Here is a 19617-nt window from a genome sequence, read left to right as displayed (position 1 = left end):
GCCATTCTTACGGGACAAATTTAGATATTTATATAATAAATGCTTTATATGATATAAATATTTAGGAACAAGAATTACTCAACCATAAAACTTTACCTTAATTTTATCACACGGTAAAATCGAATTGTTTAATTTGATTCATTGTGATAATTTAGATAAAGGAGCACATTCTGCGCACAAGGTCATGCAAAAATACTAAATGCCAATATAAAAGAGGTAATGTTTTTTTTTAACCTTTTTCCATATTTTATAATTCGGTTCCTTTATCAACCTCTAGGATGCATTTACACTTCCTCACTGTTTTGGGAGCACGGAAATGGTGAATTTAATACTTGATAAAACATCATTCATGATTACTCCAGAAAACACCGACCATATGTAACAGCCTAGACATAGCATACTCATCACGATAGTGAAAGAGCTAAAGCAAAGAGATGAAATCATAAAGTTTATCTGCTTCAAAAACTTTCCCTAATTCCTTTAGGCCGTATCGAACGCCGAGCTCTAAACAACCCACCAAAATGTTGTTACAGAAATAAAGTCCAAATGAACCTCTTTTTTATACACTACCCCGAAATTCTTTGTCGCAACGAAATTGCCTTATCCTCGAGGTAGGCCATCAAGTAAGGGAAAAATTCTTAAAAAATATAATTATTTTCGGTGCATGAAAATAAAATCTAAGAAGAAGCATTTGGAGACATAAAGAGAGTCGAACAAAATAAGTAACTCGAATATCATTCTGTCATATGGCAACATTGAGCTACTAACAAATTAAATGCACTGCGATTCGAACTTTATCCATTTTGATGAGATGCCATCAAAACCAAATTAGCCTCTGAGGGAAGGATAGAGTCCGCTATTTTCCTAAAGGTGGGACGAGTTCCAGCTGAAATTACACGAGTGCACACACAATTGCGCCATTAAACCATGAAATAATGAAAGATGATTTGCAATTTTCCACAAAAATAAATTTAATCCGACCCGAGTTTCGATGTTACTACATCATTTTCAAGGTACAAATGGTGGTAAGTGCAATTAATTTATACATATTTAGGAGGCGGGAGTGGGAGAACTGAGGGGAGAGAGAGAGAGGAGAAATGGGATGGAAACGATAAGAACAAAGTGAGGTAAGGCCAGAAAACTTGTAGCAGTAGTCGCTGGGATGATGAAAAAATAAAGATGTGGCTAGTATTGAAAGTTAACATCCATTGGGCATCGCACACACCTGATCATAATTACGGAGATGCACGCATTCTTTTTGCCTCCCGCTTCAGACATGTGAACTCTGTTTATTAATTTATTTATCTCAATTACCCCCGAAATCAGCACAATGAGGCCTTTACATCGGGAGTTTAAACAATCAACAACGGCCGTTCACACACACCCATGTCCTGGAGGGGGCAACCTATCCAGGCGGGACTCGAACCCGCGACCCGGTAGGGTAGCCCAGGATTTATCCCCTCCGCCAACGAGGCCGACAACTCAGTAGTAACATTGACCGCCCTAAAGCGGGCGACCCCGATAGCTGTAGCTCAGTCATGCTTGTTCTACGAGCAAAAAAGCGATCGCATGCAGGTATCATCCGTTAGAGAGGAAAATAATTGTGTCAAGAACCTATGACGTTCCATTCTGAGGAAATAAAAAAACCCTACCAATGACTTCCAACAATATCTACGTCACCAGCCCTGATAAATCTTCAACGAATACTTGATCATTATTTTTTGTTACACAGTAATCAATTTACATTATCCTTCCTGCTCCGAAGTGTATCGCTACGTAGCAAAGCAAAAAGTTAGTAAATGAAGAGAGATCATAGCATCTTTAATGAAGTCATAAGATCCATTGTCTCGTTTTTTGCTACCCAGGCGATTCTGTAGGCACGTATGCACCTGTCCCTGGAATCTCATTTTCCCAGAGACCGGACGAATAGACCCACACAGCACAAGAATTCGCGTACATAATGAATTTACCATGGAAATTGAGGTATACTGTACATAATGTATTTTGTAACTTATAAATGCTGTATTACAGCGTTATTATGTAGGGATTTACGTGATGTATATTGGTGTATCCATACCGGTATAATGCATGAACTTGTGAGCTCATATTAGCGACCAAAGATATTAATTATAACAGGTCGGATAGTACAATACTAAGGAAAATTATATTCGTGGATTTATATACAGTCTGAGAACTGATAATTGCCTTGTCGCGTACTATATATTTTAATGAGTCCACTCAGATCATCTTTGAGCACAGTAGTGTTTTCTCTGAAATTGTTGCCACCATTAATATTGATACCTTGTTTCGAGCTTTTCCCTGATGGTTTAAAAACATCCCTACATGGGACTCGAACCCGCGACCCAAGAATGAGCAGAAGAGGAGTTCATTTCGCGGTCGCCGCTTAAAATGCCGTCATTAAACGCAATACTTCTTTTTAATAGTGCCAACTTCAGATTTGGAAATTCATTATAGAGATGACACAAGCAGGAAACTATGGGATAAACATACGAAAATTGGGACTCACACTGTAATGGAAGAAGAATCAACACCTGGGCTGCTGCAATGATGATCTAGAAATTTGCCGAGCTAGACTAGCTGACAGACGTCCCCGTAATAGATATCTAGGATCAATAGTAAAAACCACCGGGCCGCTGAAATTTGAAATGAACCCTTATTTAGCAGAGTAGAAGACGATAGTAATATTGATAATACAACGGAGCAGCAACGTCATAAAAGGAAAAACCAATATAGATAAAGCAAAAGTGGAGAGAGTAGTACTTCATGAAGACATAAAACTGACTAAAAACGAGAGCGAAAAACGAGAAAATTACGAGTCACAGAAATGAATAAAAGGAAATATTCACTTAAAAGCCAATGAGCAACTCGCCTAAATTGATGGAGCGAAAATTTACAAAGTTCCAAGCCCAATGCGGGTAAATATTGGGTTGATTAGACGTCCATAAAGCTGATTGATTACGATTACCATATTTAAAAGGATAAACGCAGAAAATAGGTTATAAATAATTTCTTAAAACCATGACCTACGTACATTCCTAGCATCAACCATGACCATAGAAAACCCTTCTCAATTAATTTATAAGGTAAAAAGCATTTTTTCTCCAAGATCAGGGATATTTATATTCTACCGCAACCGAGAAGTCCATAAAAATTCCTTTCAAAGAAATTAGCCATGCATAAATTGCAAAGTGACGATGGTTCATCATACTGAAATATATGGCGAGCCACGACTAGGTTTATATGTACACTAGGGCGGATCGGAAAAATCGATTTTTTTCAAATCCATCTGGCCCATTGAAAAAAAGTTGTGGGACCGATCAAAAATAAGGCCTGAAAAATTTGAGACCTGTAGGTGAACCCCTGACCCTCGCTCAAATGCAATTTAGGGGGGGAAGGTCGAAATTCGAAAAATATAGTATTTTATGGTCATTTCCTATAGATTTTGCCGAGTTACTGCCCTCCTAGGGCAAAAATTTCGTGCATTTTGACGTATCTGCCACCGTTTAGCCACAAAATGCCTAATTTGAGTCCGCGCCCGCGGAGATAATATTCCAACGCCCACGCAGCGTCGCGGATACAAGAGCCGCAGGCCGATCCCCTCCCCTCCCCGCTCACTTCTACCCCTCCCACGCCTCCAATACAGCAAAATGCATCCCGCGTATACTGCTAGGAGGTCATTTATCTTTGATAACATAAATCGGAAGATGGTAGAAGGTAATAAAGGAAGCTTAGTGAGACGATTTGTCCCTTATTAGGCGCCTCGTCGGGGTTAAACAAATCGATGTTACCAACTTTTAGAGAAGTGATGAAATATTTTTAGATCCGAGAACGCAGGAAAGGAGCCTACGGTCCATGAAAAGGCCTCTCGAGTGGCTATAAAGGTGTGCTACCTTCGGATATGCGCTCCAATTTCGGTTTTGTCCGACAGATGTGATTAAATGGATTTTGGGCGAAAGCCGCTCGCGTCCCCTCCCCGCAAGCTTCTCCCACGCGCCAAATGCACCAAAATTCACACCAAGTGCGTCTTACTTCGTTAGTCTAAATATTTAATGTTTCAGTATCGTCTGTGAATGAACAATCACGAAAGAATTTTTCAATTACCTGCTTTCCAATCTGTATTTCTTATATCAGTGTCATTCCTCGTCTTTTGCTGTTGTCAACAAAGTTTTTGTGAATATCTTCACGAATCTCTCGTCCGTATCTATAATAAAAAGAAATATTTAACTTCAAATCTGAAAGTTCATCAACAGATTTTTGAAAATTCACAGCCCTAAGGTCAGATGTAGCCGGAGGTACTGTGGTCTCTCTCCAATATGTCATCAGCGAGTAGTCCTTAAAGTTGATATTAAAATCCAGCACTTTAAAAAATCTCGGATCGGCCGCCAAACAAATACTTGCAACAACGCAAATTCGGTCCTTAGATTGCCCTCCCAATATTTATGCCGCAAATCTAAGTCAAATTAGTGCAATTAGCAAATAGACCTCTGTAAGGGATGAAATATGATTTGATAATTTCCCGGCGAATGATGTGGGTAAACTCTTCTCGGGATTCAACGAAATTTATCCCTGATGATGAGTCCCGAGTCGGAGCTTGAAACGTTTGCCATTATGGAAAAATTAACCCGGTGGGAATCCCGAGAAGAGTTTACTCACATAGCAAGGGATGTTGGAATTATGCTTGTAGCATAGGGATGATGCCTCCTTTTTGGGCGGTATTCACCATCGCATTCAAATCCTTTTTTATTTTCGTGTATCTAATTTTCACTCGGAAAGGAATCGAGAATCGCAGATTTTATAACTTTTGCTAATCCTACGACTGGGGAGGCGAACCCAAAAGTGGGACCCTGTTTCTTCAACTAACATCACACATTCCCCTCTAAACTTGGATTGATAAGTGCTCTTGCCTTTTTTCATCAGACAAAAGTATAGTCTTTCACTCCATAAAAATGTAGCCCTTTGATGACACCCTTTGATACCTCTCTTTTCGTATTCACAATAATTAGCATCTTTTTCTGTCTACGTAAGTAATTCTTGCAAACTACCTTGGATGTTTCTTACGAAGTTATAATTTTTGCGTCAACTAAAGTTGCGGGGTCGATCATTGCTGTTTCTTGGTTCTTGCATATACCTCTATCACATTTGGCAGACGCATTTTCCACGCAGAAGTTCCAGTTTGAGTTTAGTCCTGCATTTTTATTTGATGAGGAAATTGGAGATAAAAATCGGATGATATCTCTTCAGTTTAATTTTCTTCGGATGAATTGATGAAGAAAATTTTTGATACTATTTTCCCATACAAGAATTGACGATGTCGACTCAACACTCTCCGGCGATTCTCTTTTTTTTCCTCAGTTGTCGAGTTTCTTTAGGACTCAATTCTGCAGCCATCATCTTTAGTTTCGTCCGCTGGTCTCTCAACATACTTCTTCATTGGGGGGAACATTATGCTCCTTCTTGCACTTACACGCAAAAATATCGCATAATTTCAAATGTTCATTCCAAAGTGCTTCAGGTTTGTACTTAAGCAAAAACCCTACGTTTGGCCTATTCGCATTTTCCGTAAGTTTTAGTACTTCCTTTTGTACCGCTAAATCATTTAGTCACACACATAATGGAAGGGAAGGGTCACGATAGTTCGCACATCTTTATAGCCACTCGAGAGGCCTTTTCATGGACCGTAGGCTCCTTTCCTGCGTTCTCGGATCTAAAAATATTTCATCACTTCTCTAAAAGTTGGTAACATCGATTTGTTTAACCCCGACGAGGCGCCTAATAAGGGACAAATCGTCTCACTAAGCTTCCTTTATTACCTTCTACCATCTTCCGATTTATGTTATCAAAGATAAATGACCTCCTAGCAGTATACGCGGGATGCATTTTGCTGTATTGGAGGCGTGGGAGGGGTAGAAGTGAGCGGGGAGGGGAGGGGATCGGCCTGCGGCTCTTGTATCCGCGACGCTGCGTGGGCGTTGGAATATTATCTCCGCGGGCGCGGACTCAAATTAGGCATTTTGTGGCTAAACGGTGGCAGATACGTCAAAATGCACGAAATTTTTGCCCTAGAAGGGCAGTAACTCGGCAAAATCTATAGGAAATGACCATAAAATACTATATTTTTCGAATTTCGACCTTCCCCCCCTAAATTGCATTTGAGCGAGGGTCAGGGGTTCACCTACAGGTCTCAAATTTTTCAGGCCTTATTTTTGATCGGTCCCACAACTTTTTTTCAATGGGCCAGATGGATTTGAAAAAAATCGATTTTTCCGATCCGCCCTAATGTACACCCTTTGAAGGAAATTGCTACAATTAAGATCGAGATACTTTATTTTAAATTGAGTTTACAGCAGTTAAAATTCTGAAAATTCTATGAGATCTACAGGTTTTCCAGACAAAATTTTTATTTTTTCCAGAGGAAATTTTGAATTCTTTCTCGTAAATTCTAAAGGAATATATCACATTATTTTTATAATAATACGGAAGGATTATTTTAAACATGCTAATTTTGAGGTAAACGAACAAAAAGCAGCGTACAGCAAAACTTTCAGTGATAATTTAGAAACGATTTCTAAAGAATTAGCGAGAAAATCACATCTACTCCCTTTCTTACATTTTAAGCATTGTCATATTAGCGCTAACAAACAAGGCTATATTAAAGCCAGACTTTGCTATGAATTGTTTTGATAAAATATGATCAACGACTTCAAAATTCAAGTCCTTAAATAATCTAGGGTAATTGTCAAGGGTGGATAAAAGGAAAAGAAATAAAATTCTAGATTCATGGAAAAGATGTATAATTTAAAATATTACATTAGTACTAGAAAATACCTCTTTCAGGAGGGTAAAATGAAAGGAAGAAAAAAATACAGATACAAGCAAGACATTCAAACGCCAAATTTGCGACAAAACCATAAAAAAAACTTTTCCCAAGACATGTACAACAAACTGAATCACAAAACTTCACTTGAAGACAGTCGTGAAATCAGTTCCATGGGTTGGAGAATATGAAAATAAGTTGAATAGAGCACAACGGAATGGAACAGTATTTCCTCTATGCCAGCTTGAATTCACCATTCATCGTGTGCAGCCCACAGCTGCCTAAAGCCAATACACGGGGAACATCGATATCCCTTTCAGAGAGGCCAGACTCTTCCAAAAACCTGAATTTTACATTTTCCCCTCCATTGAAATTTGAAGAACTTTTTCGAGTTATTTCCAGCACAAAATTTCTTTAAAAGCTCCGAGGCTGTAGTGTGCCCCAAAAATACTGAAGTAAGGCACCTCATGCACACTTCACTCTACTTACGATCCCAAACATGGACAATAAGGTCCAATTGCCATTTATTAGCAATTTTATTGAGGCTTCCGTAAGACCCTATGCCTAGCCAATAGAAACTCTCAATAATGCGTTTCAAGTTTCGTTCAAAATACGGAGATATACTATGGAGAATAGTATAACCCAGATTAGATATACTAAGTTGCACTTGATGAACAATATTACTGCCATGATTTGATATTTTGTTGCTATCAGCTAGTTATCGCAACGAACTTTGAGACATTACTCAAAACATACAAGCCAAAACTTCCGCCTCAGTAGTCTAGTCTCTGAGGAGGAAAATATTCCATGTGCCTTCCTCATGTCACGCAGATTTATCACAAGTGAGCTTTCTTCTGTCGTATTTCTCAGTGCTCGTAGAACGCTTCATGTGCTTCGTCCCCTTGATGTATCATAGAAGCGATTGAGAACCCATGCTACTCAAGCCAAAAACACGACGGCAGACTTTGCAGGAGAAACGACGACGGCGAGAAACGCTGGACATGATGGATGAGGAGAGGCAGCTTCTCGGCAAGATACGGAGGAGACAGAAATTGTGGATGGAGCGAGTACTCAGAGGGGAAAAGTGTTAGGGCGAGTACTTAGTGATTGAAAACAGTGTTACGGGGAAGAATGTTAGGTAAACGAGGGAGAGGAAGGGGGATAACAGGATTTTTAGATAGAATGAAAAGGAGTAGGCCTTATTGTGAATTGAAAAGGGAAGTCTATAAAAGGAGGGAGAATGAGAGAATACTTCTCGATGAAATCCTACCTTAATCAATAGAAAACTTTTATAAAAAGAATACATTGTGTTCTTTGTGGTCGCGTCATTTCTCGCCTAAGCGGCTGAGTGCTTTTGGCCTGTCGTGCCACCTCGCGCCTTGTGAACCTGGCCTCTGAATCTGCCTCCAAAGAACGCAGCCGCACGGCCTGTCATCACTTGCTTCCGAACGCTGAAGTCCTGCAGCACGAACCTGACGTTTTCTCACAAGTTATTACAACATTTACTTGAAATCTCAATAAGGAAAGAGCTGTCAAGTGTAGTGGTCAAAGAGGATGAGAGGTAGAAAATTGGTAGCAAGTTTATTCGGGACTCTAAACTAACAAATCAACGTAGCTTGAAATGGTGAAATGGAGAATCAAGGGATTAACATATTTCACTCTGGGAACCAAACTCAAGCCCCTCAACTAGAATAGCCAAACTCACTTACTCACTCATGCATACATGCAACCAAAACAAGATCCTTCGTAAGAGCGGAAGGGACCCAAACTAAGGCTTCCGGGTCGACAAGAGATTCTTCGCAGGGCTGGAAAGACCCGAATAAGGACGCCTAGTTGTTGGTAGATGTACACACACAAGCACTCGCAGAGACGCCGACTCCATGGCGCCTAATGGGGCCCGAGCCCCCTCAAAAATTCGTTATGGGTGTGAGGAAAAAATGTGTCAGGCTTGTCGATTTCCCCGGAGTGTCCAGAAATCGAGATTCGAGTTATCAGGGTTCTAATGTTGATCATATGTTCATATCTTCTAAAATTATTAAAAAAACTAAAACTCACTACTTATAAAATTTCACGGGGCAAGATCCCCGTTTTGGGCCCCCCAATATTTTTTGTAAGTCGGCGTCCCTGAGCACTCGGAAAACAGTCACGCATAGATTCACTCACCCACAGATGGCTTCAATACTCGAGGACTAGCAGTGCCCACCTGCGTGCCCTATACCCAGGTTGGCCTATCTGGGCTACCAGTTGTTACCTTGTTGTTTTTCATGGCCCAATAATGAGGATAATGCCCCAATAGCGATAATCATAGGCCAATTGCGAGAAATGGTCTCAGAGGGTTTGGTGGACACGGAATTAATCCATCTCTATCACGTTCACGTACTGAAAAAAACTATTTCGGTACCAACTGTCATCATGAAGGTATCTTGGCACTGCTACTTTAATTCAATACGAACATGACAACACACTGAAGAGACACAGAAAGATAGCGAGAAAGACTTATGGTATAAGAGAACGGAAGTGACACCGAAAAAAAGATCAAGAGAGTAAGCCGAAGACTCGTCGACAACCAATTAACACCCTGCAATCAAAATTTACATTCGTAGGATGAGAAGTGAGATGATGAGCCACGTGGGTAAACAGTTTTACTCTTTGTGGGTATGAAATTAGCACGCTAAAAGAATGAGGGAATGTTACATGTCTTCCTAAGCAATTAAATCGAGGAACAAAAAAAAGACGAATAGAAAATTGCAGCATCGGGATCCTTTTCAGTGTCACTACCACAACGACCCAGCACTTAAGACGTAAAAGATTCGAAATCATGTGCCACATAATCGAGCGATCATCGCATTTTTTGTATATTCACCACCCAAGGAATGATTGAGGAAATGGAGCGACATAATAACTGGAGTTCGGGCTAGTTGACCTGTAGCAATTTACAGCACTGTATGAAACAAGTGACTTTGTGCGCAGTCACGCGCACGGGTGCAAATTTATAAACATCAAGGATGAGAGTCGCCATGAAAAAAAATTTGGCTTAGCCGGGATTAGAACCCGGATTTCCCGATTGCCGATCAGGCTCGAATCCCGGCTATTTCAAATATTTTTCAATGGCGAACTTCATCCTTGGTCTTCATAAATGTAGCAATTTAGGCTGGTTGACCTATAGCTGTCTAGGCATGTTGACAAAATCTCAAGGAACTTATTTTAAAAAAACAAAAAAGCATGTTGCTAATTCAGGGCTTCCAGTCGACGTTATGCTGGCCGGGTGAAGTTAAAGATCACCCCTAACTAAGGCACAAGCGGGTGATATTTATTACTTCAGGTTACAAGAGGGTAGTCATTTTCATGCTCCAACTTGCGCTCCCGAGGATATTTGTGTTAAGGAATTCATATTTTACCAGGATTACTTGGAGTACTATTAATGCAATAACACTTGAAAGACGCAGATGATCACAATTCATATCATTTCTCATTCTCATACTACATTAATGAAAGCCTGTGAAGAAATGAGGCATTTAAACAAGAGGAATCCAGTTTCACCTCTAACATCCTCCTTGATTTTCGCGAATAAAAGTGTTAGCGGGTTCATATCGCTTGCATTTTTGCACGTTTTTTTGGTATTCATGGCATTATAAACGATTTTTCCACGATTCTGAATGGTGTTCGGACCTTACTACCGAATAAAAAATACTAGAAGTATTAATGAGAAATCGAAAATTCTGGAAGCGTGTTAGCCTCTGACAATCAAAAATATTTGCTTCGTAGAGATTTTTAAGACTTTGTACTATCTACCAGTTTCTCGAGAGTTTCGCTCGAATACAGGGACCAGATATCGTACCAGATTTCGGTTGGGAAGAAAAATACTTTCAGAAACTAATAAAATGCACCTATATGACCATCATAGCAGGGTAAGAAAAGGTCGTTGGACTAAACGACTTAATAATTGGAAAAACCACTCGAATGCTGTATTTCATCTCGGTGGAAATTCCATGACGATAATGAGGAATCTCAACAAGGATGTTAGGGAGGGAATCACTTCAGCCTTACCATCAGCCTTATTTGGGATAATTATAATAATATTATCGTAGCGATAAAAATATGGCAGCGTTTTCTTTAGGGATTTCCATCATCTCTGGTATGGTCCATTGCAAGCGTTCAAGGATATTTCACTATTACTTATACCTCTACTTTTTTACATTACACGACCCGGGTTTTGATGAGTTAACATCATCCTCAGGCGTAAATTATGATGTATGATGTATTTATCTTATTATTGTTTTCTAGTTAACTAACGGAGGAAGAGATGAATTTTAAAACGAACGGCTCCTGTGTCAATTGCATATTAAGTGTTTAGCAAAATTACTTTTATCATCTTTGTGATTTTTGTAAGCACTTAAATGCTCTTTCTTCCTGACTTCGAAGCTTCTTCTTGTCTGCCCCACGTAAATAGCATTGCAATCGCTGCATTTCAACGAATACAATATGAATGTGTGGCTTAAAATAAGTAAATATTAGTTTTGAATTACAAAGCCTTGGCGAAACCTCCACCAGAATAAATAACCCGAATAGCGTGCTGTCTGAATTTACTATAGGCAGTTCTAAGCACTGAACGATGAGGTTGGTGGTAGACTATTAGGTACAGTTTTTGGCAGCTAGCCGAAGAGTTACAGGCACAAATTCTGGGTCAAACCTTCGGAGGACCCCAAAAAATCTTCGTAGCGCGAAATTCACATGCCATTGGCTACGTCTGGAGCGACCTACTCACACCTATCCAAGTCACCCTTTAGCTTGAAGCAAACAGAGCTGGGCAAATCGGGGGTATTTTCAGGGAATGGAAGTGGCCCTGGTACCCTGAAGGAATTATTAACACATCTACGACTTCCTCTCAGCAATACAAACACAATTTCGGCTTGAAACACAGGGAGTTAAGCCAATCCAGGGCATTATCAGGGAAAGGTATTGGCCCTCTTATCTTGAATACGAAGTTCAGACGTCTTTAGCTTGAATTGGGATGAACTATACCTAAAACTATCCATAGCAACCTTAGGGGTTGTGCCATGAATAAGTGAGGTTAGAATCGAGGCTATTATTTTACAATGCATGGCGTTTTTTTACAAATATAGAATTTAATTAGATGGCATGTTTGTCAAATTTTAGACTTAGTATGCAGTACCAGCCTAAACAAACCAATTGCAAAGTTGCTAATCTGAATAACTAATAATCAAATCCCTAAGAGTATGTGATCTTTATGGATGAGTTCGGAACTTAATCTACATTAACTCGCCTGAGGCTTAGTCAGAGGAGAGCTTTATCAAATATTAAAAAAGCCATAGTAATGAAGGTCACCGTACAAATCGAAAGTATTTTATTTATACGGCGTTTATTTTCGAAAAAAAATGACGCTGACTGACCTTTGTTTAAATTTGCATTATAGAGCAAAGCATCAACTACCCCAGTAAAACTAATTGATTATTTATAATCAACAGAAATATCAATCAAAACTCGAATGAGAGTGGCGCCGGATTCCTTAGGGGTAGCAGTGAGAAAAATTATCAATTGAAAAAAATCATCGCGGTATCTCCGTTAAATTATCGTCATCGCAAAAAAGTACATAGCAAAACCAATGTATAATTTCGATACAAGAGACATATCCATCAAACCTAGAACGGTAGAAGACCCTATTAAAACGAATTGCTTATTGGGAATCAAGCGAAATATCAATCAAACCTTGAATGAGGACGTCGTCGGATCCTTTATGGGCAACAGTGAGTTATCAATTGAAAAAATACCATCGAGGTATCTGCATTCTATTATCGTCATCGCAAAAAAGTACTGACATCGCTAAAACAATATTTCATTGAAATACAAGAGAAATATCTATCAAACCCCGAATGAGGAGGGTTCCGGATCCATCGGGGCGGCAGTGAGTGAAGTTATCAATTGAAAAAAAACCATCGTGGTATATACGTTAAATTATCGTCATCGCAAAAAAGTAATAACATAGCTAAACCAATACAATACATTATATTACAACCAATACACTAGATTGAGGTACAAGAAAAATATTCATCAAACCTCGAACGGTAGGATATCCTAATAAAACCAAGCGCTCATTCAGAATCAATAGAATTATCAATTAAACCTCGAATGAGGGCGTCACCAGAAACTTTAAGAGGCAACAGTGAGTAAAGTTATCAATTGAAAAAAATCATGTGTGTATCTGCGTTAGATTATCGTCATCGCATTTAAGTACTAACATAGCAAAACCAATATATCACTGTGATAAAAATATCCATCAAACCTCGAATGAGGACGTCACTGATTACTTTGGGAGCAACAAATTGTCAATGGAAAAAATCATCGTGGTATCTGCGGTAGATTATCGTCATCGTATAAAGTAATAACATATTAAAACCAATATATGATTGAGATACAAGAGACCTCAAACCTCGAATGAGGACGTCACTGGATATTTGGGAGCAACATTAAGTTAAATTATCAATAGAAAAAATTCATCGAGGTATCTGCGGTATATTATCGTCATCGTATAGAGTACTAGCATAGCAAAAGCAATATATGATTGAGATACAAGAGAAATATTTGTCAAACCTCGAATGAGGACGTCACTGGATATTTGGGAGCAACATTAAGTTAAATTATCAATAGAAAAAAATTCATCGAGGTATCTGCGGTATATTATCGTCATCGCAAAGAGTACTAGCATAGCAAAACCAATATACAGATTGAGATACAAGAGAAATGTGCATCAAACCTCGAACGGTGGGAGACTTCTCCTCCACCTGATCCTTAGGGATGAGGTCTGCGCCAGATCCTTTAGGGGTAACAGCACCGGTCGCCAAACCATCTTCGCCCGTTGAAGTCTCCGGCACCCGCCGACCGACACACCGCACGCCGAACCTCCCCAAGAACGTCCTCATCGCAACAATAGACCTACACCGACTGATCTCTACTGAGATGAGCCCAACCCTTTGCCGTAAACACAAAAGCCGCGGTCCCTCGACGCCGTAGGCTTTTAAGTTTGGGGATCGGCGGATGGGGAAGAGGTAAAGCACAGACAGCCCCCTCCACAAACCCCGCCCAGGAATCACACCACCCAGAAGGTGACGGCCGACGAATCTGCTCGCAGGCGCTCAAAAGCCTGACCTTGCGCGTGTAAAAAGACGACAGTCGGAGGGGGGGGGGACAACAAACCCACCTCCCCTCCACCTCCGGATGTTTTCCCTGCTGAATTGAACATTCGTTGCGCGGGTCCCGGCCACTCCTTTTTCATAGCACGGCCTCCTAATCCACTCGCCTCCGCTTTGATTAGCCAACGCGGCCCATGCAGATACCAGCTGGGTTGCTGCTAAAGTAGTCACCTATCCTCGACGTCAGGAGTCTCGGACGGGTAAGAGAGGTAGTTGGGATCAGTTTGGTACGGAGATATCCGGCTCTCTTCAGTGTTATTACACGTATTTCACTGATAAAGATGACCCATTACAATTAAAGATGACATATCGCATTTTGCCTTTACTAACAGACGTAACACTTTTTTGAGACTTACGCTAAAATTAATAAATATATAATAATTTTACTGTTTACCTTAGCAAGTATACTGCGGTGAAATTTTCTTATTTGGGTAAGCTTTTAACGAGGATTTACGCAAAGAATCATGAAAATTTGAAGAAAATGAACATAAAAAATACTAGGAAATCATTACAAAATGTTACCAGCCGAAGGAGGCGATGCATCTTCTTAAAATAGCACAAATTTACTCATCATCCCGCCGGTTTCTGTACCATCATAGAATTTATTTATTGAGATTGGCGTAAGATCAACTACTCTTCATTCTACATACAAACTCTATCCTCTACCTTCCTCTTCCACGCGTACTGAAGAGCCCTTCGCTACAATAACTTTCAACATACTTCTCCTACTAGGTTATGAAATTTTCCAGCCTCTAAATGACGTAGGTGCGTAATTTTTACGTCAGGGCTTCGAAAATTTCCGAGAATATGCTTTAAAAAGTTGGTATCCCGTCGAATTTCAGACGTCACGGTCATGTTAATTTCGAAACTTCGCCATTGTTGTCTGAAAAGATCTCACAAGATGTCAGTTCGTTAATATAGATAGCTTCTCAGTAAGGACTCCGCATGGTGGATCCCTGAAATTTTTGTGACCGTGGAATCTTAGCTGAAAAAAGAGTACTTTTATTGGTACAAACACCAAATTTACGTCATTTTCGGTGCCCAATAAGCGGAGGGATATTTTAAATAAGGTCCTTAAGTGGAGTCCTATTCAGAGGAACCTAGGAATTTCCGCAGATGCGATGACTCATATTCGATGCATTGTGATCTAAATCGTGTTTTGCCGGAGTAAAACTTCTTTACTAACGTCAGCAATCTCCATACCTGTTCAAGAAGTTTCTACGACGAAGAGTTCATTATAAAAATCTCAGCACCATCAAAAAAATTTATGAGTCAGCATGCAAAAAATCTTTAAAATCGTTGATTATCGCACTGAAATCAAAAAAGCAAGCAATGCCAAGAGCACTAATACTCTACCGACTAATGGGGGAATAAGAATTCAATGGCAAGACCTCATGAGGTAAATCTTGAGCAAGAGGCAGGAAGCAAATCATTAAGGACATAAGAAGGCATAATATATTAGCCAGCAGAATTTCAGAGGGCTGAACATATCGATAAACATGGAAAACTGATAAATATTCGCCCGCTCTATGAAGAGTACCAAATACTCGTATTAGCACTAAAGGTACTATCCGGGTCCAATTTTTTCACAATATCATGCCCTTCTCAATAAAACAACTTCCTGACACCGAATCTCTCGAAGCAATATCACAGTCCACAGTTCCTACGATATATGACCTACATGATCGGCCACTAATTCTGAGCTGCCCCTAAAAGTGGTCAATTGCCAGATATAAAATAAATGGGAACAATACATATATCCCCAAATTCATGCAACTCGGATTCTTTTAGTAAATATTCAACCTCGAGGAATTACTTATAACTGCTACTTAAGAATTGAATACATCGATACGAATGTCTACAAAGTACTTGGAAGTATCATAGTGCCCTAAGAAATTGACATTTTCTAATGTGATCGCCGTAAGCAGCGAGCAAATCACTTTGCTATGAAGGAGATGATGTACGATTCTAATGCTACCTCGGCTGTAGAGGAAGCGAAAATGGATTATCACTTTTAGGGAGGTGCGACTGTTAAGAGTCTTTAATTTATATTGCACCTTCTTGTCTAAGAATTAGGGTCACAAGCCTTTATGCCTGGATATTCTAAAATCTCAGGTTCGAGATAAAAGCCGAAGCCACGGCCTTATAGTTGTACGCCAAACCAGTCTTACAGTCGATAACCTTAGAAGAAACCTTCCATAAAATGTGCTGTATTTACTGATAGACTTACACTCAGTTTGTGATTTCTTAGGAATGTTTGCTCCTAACGCTGAAGTATCCAGTACAGATACTCAAGCATTTGCGTTGATTGTTTGTTCTATTTTCAGACTGCTCTATTCGTCAATACACTAAGAAAATGGAGTTATTCAGTGATTTATCTCCCCACCGGGAAAAGATTAAACGTATAATTACGTAAAGAGTGAACTAAATAAAATAGCGTGAATGTATCTGAACAGCGATAACTCTCAAAATGTCATATCTCAGATACCCAATTTGACCAACTCTTTACAATACGAGGTTTACCTTTAGTTCTACTTTTTTGTTGACAAAAAATCTCGATACAAATGAAATTACGTTACTACACTGGTTCATAAGAATCCTTGTTTCTAAGTCCGGTTGAAAAAAGGATTTCCCTTATTCCTCCCTAACTACGCTTTTTGAAGAAAGTTTCTCCCATTACATTTTAAAAAACTAAATTTGCAGGCAATATGAGTTTGCTTCGGTCAAGTATTCGCAAAATGAATTTCCCTTCGACGAAATTTACCTAAGATAAATATACTTTTCGGATTTTCCAAAAATCAGAGAAAAATTTATATTCATTGGAAATTTTAAAATTGTAGGAAATTTCGCTTACAAGAGGACTTTTAACGGCCAAATTGTTTACGATAGCGGAAGGTGGCTGAGAATAATAGATAGCCTGGCAAATTTTTAGAATATTAAAAATTTGAGAAATTATTTACAAACAGAAGACAATTATCTTCAAAATACCGTCAGATAGTCAAGGGAAATGGGCAGCCTCTGAAAAAAAAAAAACTTTCGATACATGAAAAAAAAACTTTCAAAAAACATTCATGGTTCATTCATGCCTACTATGCGTGACACCACGAGGACTTGGATGACTGCCTGACACGTAGGTCGTTTGACGAAGACATAGCGGCAAGCCAGACTACTGGGAATGTGTTATACGGTTACATGTCCAAAATCAACTGGGCACCCCACGACCAATGCATCAATGAAGAACACGATCATTACACAATTTACGGTATGGCATTTGGAGGAGGCGACCGACAACTACGATCATTTCCGCCTTGAGGAAAGGGTTGGGAATAAAGAATGGAGAGAAACACGGCGTCATCATTAGCCTGCTCTTAACAAAAGGTGACAAGGGACCACAAGCTAACGTCCAATCCAACGGACGGAGTTTTGCTCTTGAAGTAGCCATCACATAACACTCAAGTATGGACCGGGATACTTTTGAAAATTCTCTGAAAATTCCACTCCCGGGACTGGAGCCCGGGCCCACGGGGTACATAGCCAACACTTAATTCATGCAACTTGGATTTTTTTAGAATATACTCAACCTGACTTCGAGGCATTTGACTAAATCCGCTTTTCAACAAATGGATACATCGATGCAAATGTCCAGAAAATACTTTCGAAGTATTTTGTTACCCAAAGAAATCGAATTTTTTTCAAGCGATCGCCGAAAGCAGTGAATAGATGAAACAAAAATAGTAAATATATTTGTTATGAAGGTGATGACAGACGACTTTTCACCACCACATCGTACCGACTCGATCCCCTCATGATGTGAATTCGACAACCCTAACCCTCCCGAGAAATTTACTACACAGCGCCAGCTTCCGCGATGAAATTTCGAGTTATGTAAACCATGGCAAAAACACGAATCCGCGAAAAGTTATGCAGATCAAGGTTAGAAATTGTATCACAAACATATTTGCCTGGACCAAAATTCAGAAGCGGATCTCTCAAATACCGGTCAAATGTGCTACTCCACTATCATCCTCCTCACCTACTCCAATATCATTTTTTGCAAAAAAATAATGATACTTTCTCGTAGAATTATGTGGGTAAACTTCTCTCGGGATTCCCACCGGGTTATAAACTCCATTTCTGCCAACGTTTCGAGCACTGACCCTGGAAATTGGCTCTCTTATCTCTTGGAGTTATTTTTTTAATAGTAACTTAATAACTCCACGATAAAAATCTACATCATAGGAAATACCAAGGGAAAATGTTCAACAATGAGATACAGACGAATATTGACATGCGTCCACTTATGTGCCTCACCATCATCATCAGTTAGCAATGCACGGATTGGTCTCACGCAGCTTTCCACTCATTTCTCCTATCAACTAATATTGTGACTATTCCATTAGACTTCTATTTTGTATCCTCCATCGCCTGTTCTATGAGTCTCATTCAAGGCCTACCTTTACCGTTCTTCCCTTCTACTTGTCCTTCAGTAATAACATTCATTGGACCATCGTGTCTCATGTATCTATTAAATTGTCCTATTTTCTTCTTGAGGTTCACTAATGACTTCTCTCCTACTCTATTTCGAACTTCCGCACTAATATGATCTATGATCTATCTATTTGACCTACATAAGTCCCTACCCTGAAAATTGAAAAATGGTGAAAGTAAGAAATAACGAGCAATACTTAATAAAACACGATTAGTCGAGCGGGAAGGATGCGTAGAATTATTTTCCGTCCTCAGTCATAATTTCTTATTTCGGACGAGGTTAACCGAGCAAAGAGTATGACTCATTAACGTACGAAAACAGAGAAAAAAGGGGAAATAAACTTAGCTTACTTGGTTTCATTTCTTAAACAAACTAGTGGGAAAACATACTCTAATTACAATCAGCAGGAAGGATTTCTTTGATGAGGTATCTCTTGAAGGATGAAGATATTCTTTGATGATACCTCAAATCTAAGCCAATGCCATCAAGCTAATAGGAGGATGGAAGAACGAATTTTCTACAACAAAAAATTCTTTATATTTAACCTTTCATTTCTAAATAGGAAGGTAGCGGAAATTGCCGGATGTTTATGATGCCATTAGAGTACTAATTTCTTCTCGGATAAGCAAGGCCAGGGGAATGCTCCGCAGAGCCATGGTGATAGGAGTAGAGTGCAAAGTGATGCCTATAATTATCCACATCTTCATTAGTGAACAAGTATATCGTGTTTGTAAATAAATCTCCAAGCATTATTAACTAACAGTAGTAGTGTGAACTTATCGACGAATCGAGCGGTTTGATTTCATTTCCTCTGAAATTTTGCAATTTCGTAGAATCTAAAGATGAGCTTATCAGCAAAGTGTTTTCGAAAATTATTGATAACCACGAAAAGCACAAATACTTGATTGAGCGAGCAATTTTGGAGGCCAATAACGAAGATGTGGATGACTTTAGCTTCGTCATCCGGAATCAAATAGTTGGTACTCAGCATTCACTCAAATCTATTAACAGTAAACAGTAAACGAAGATGAAGTCGCCCATCTAAATTCTTATACTTCTTGGATGTGCCTGGCTTACCACACAAC

General features: G+C 39.4%; 1 protein-coding gene across 4 annotated transcripts in view; it reads right to left on the bottom strand.

Annotated features, from left to right (window-relative positions):
• LOC124169195 (scavenger receptor class B member 1-like) overlaps positions 1–19617 on the bottom strand; it is a 79706-nt gene that overhangs the window by 32386 nt on the left and 27703 nt on the right. Inside the window, exon 1 of one of the 4 annotated variants that reach the window (XM_046547709.1) lies at positions 13608–13952. The exons of the other annotated variants lie outside the window; for them this stretch is intronic. Within the exon in view, the coding sequence (XP_046403665.1) occupies positions 13608–13773 (166 nt within the window). The 5' untranslated portion in view covers positions 13774–13952. Of the gene's footprint in view, positions 1–13607; positions 13953–19617 lie in introns of those variants that run through there. 4 annotated transcript variants of the gene reach the window in all.

The sequence above is a fragment of the Ischnura elegans genome, chromosome 12 (assembly GCF_921293095.1).
Source record: "Ischnura elegans chromosome 12, ioIscEleg1.1, whole genome shotgun sequence".
NCBI classification, from domain to species: domain Eukaryota; kingdom Metazoa; phylum Arthropoda; class Insecta; order Odonata; family Coenagrionidae; genus Ischnura; species Ischnura elegans.
The sequence above is the reverse complement of the archived record's forward strand: the minus strand, read 5'-3'. Positions and strand labels throughout refer to the sequence as shown.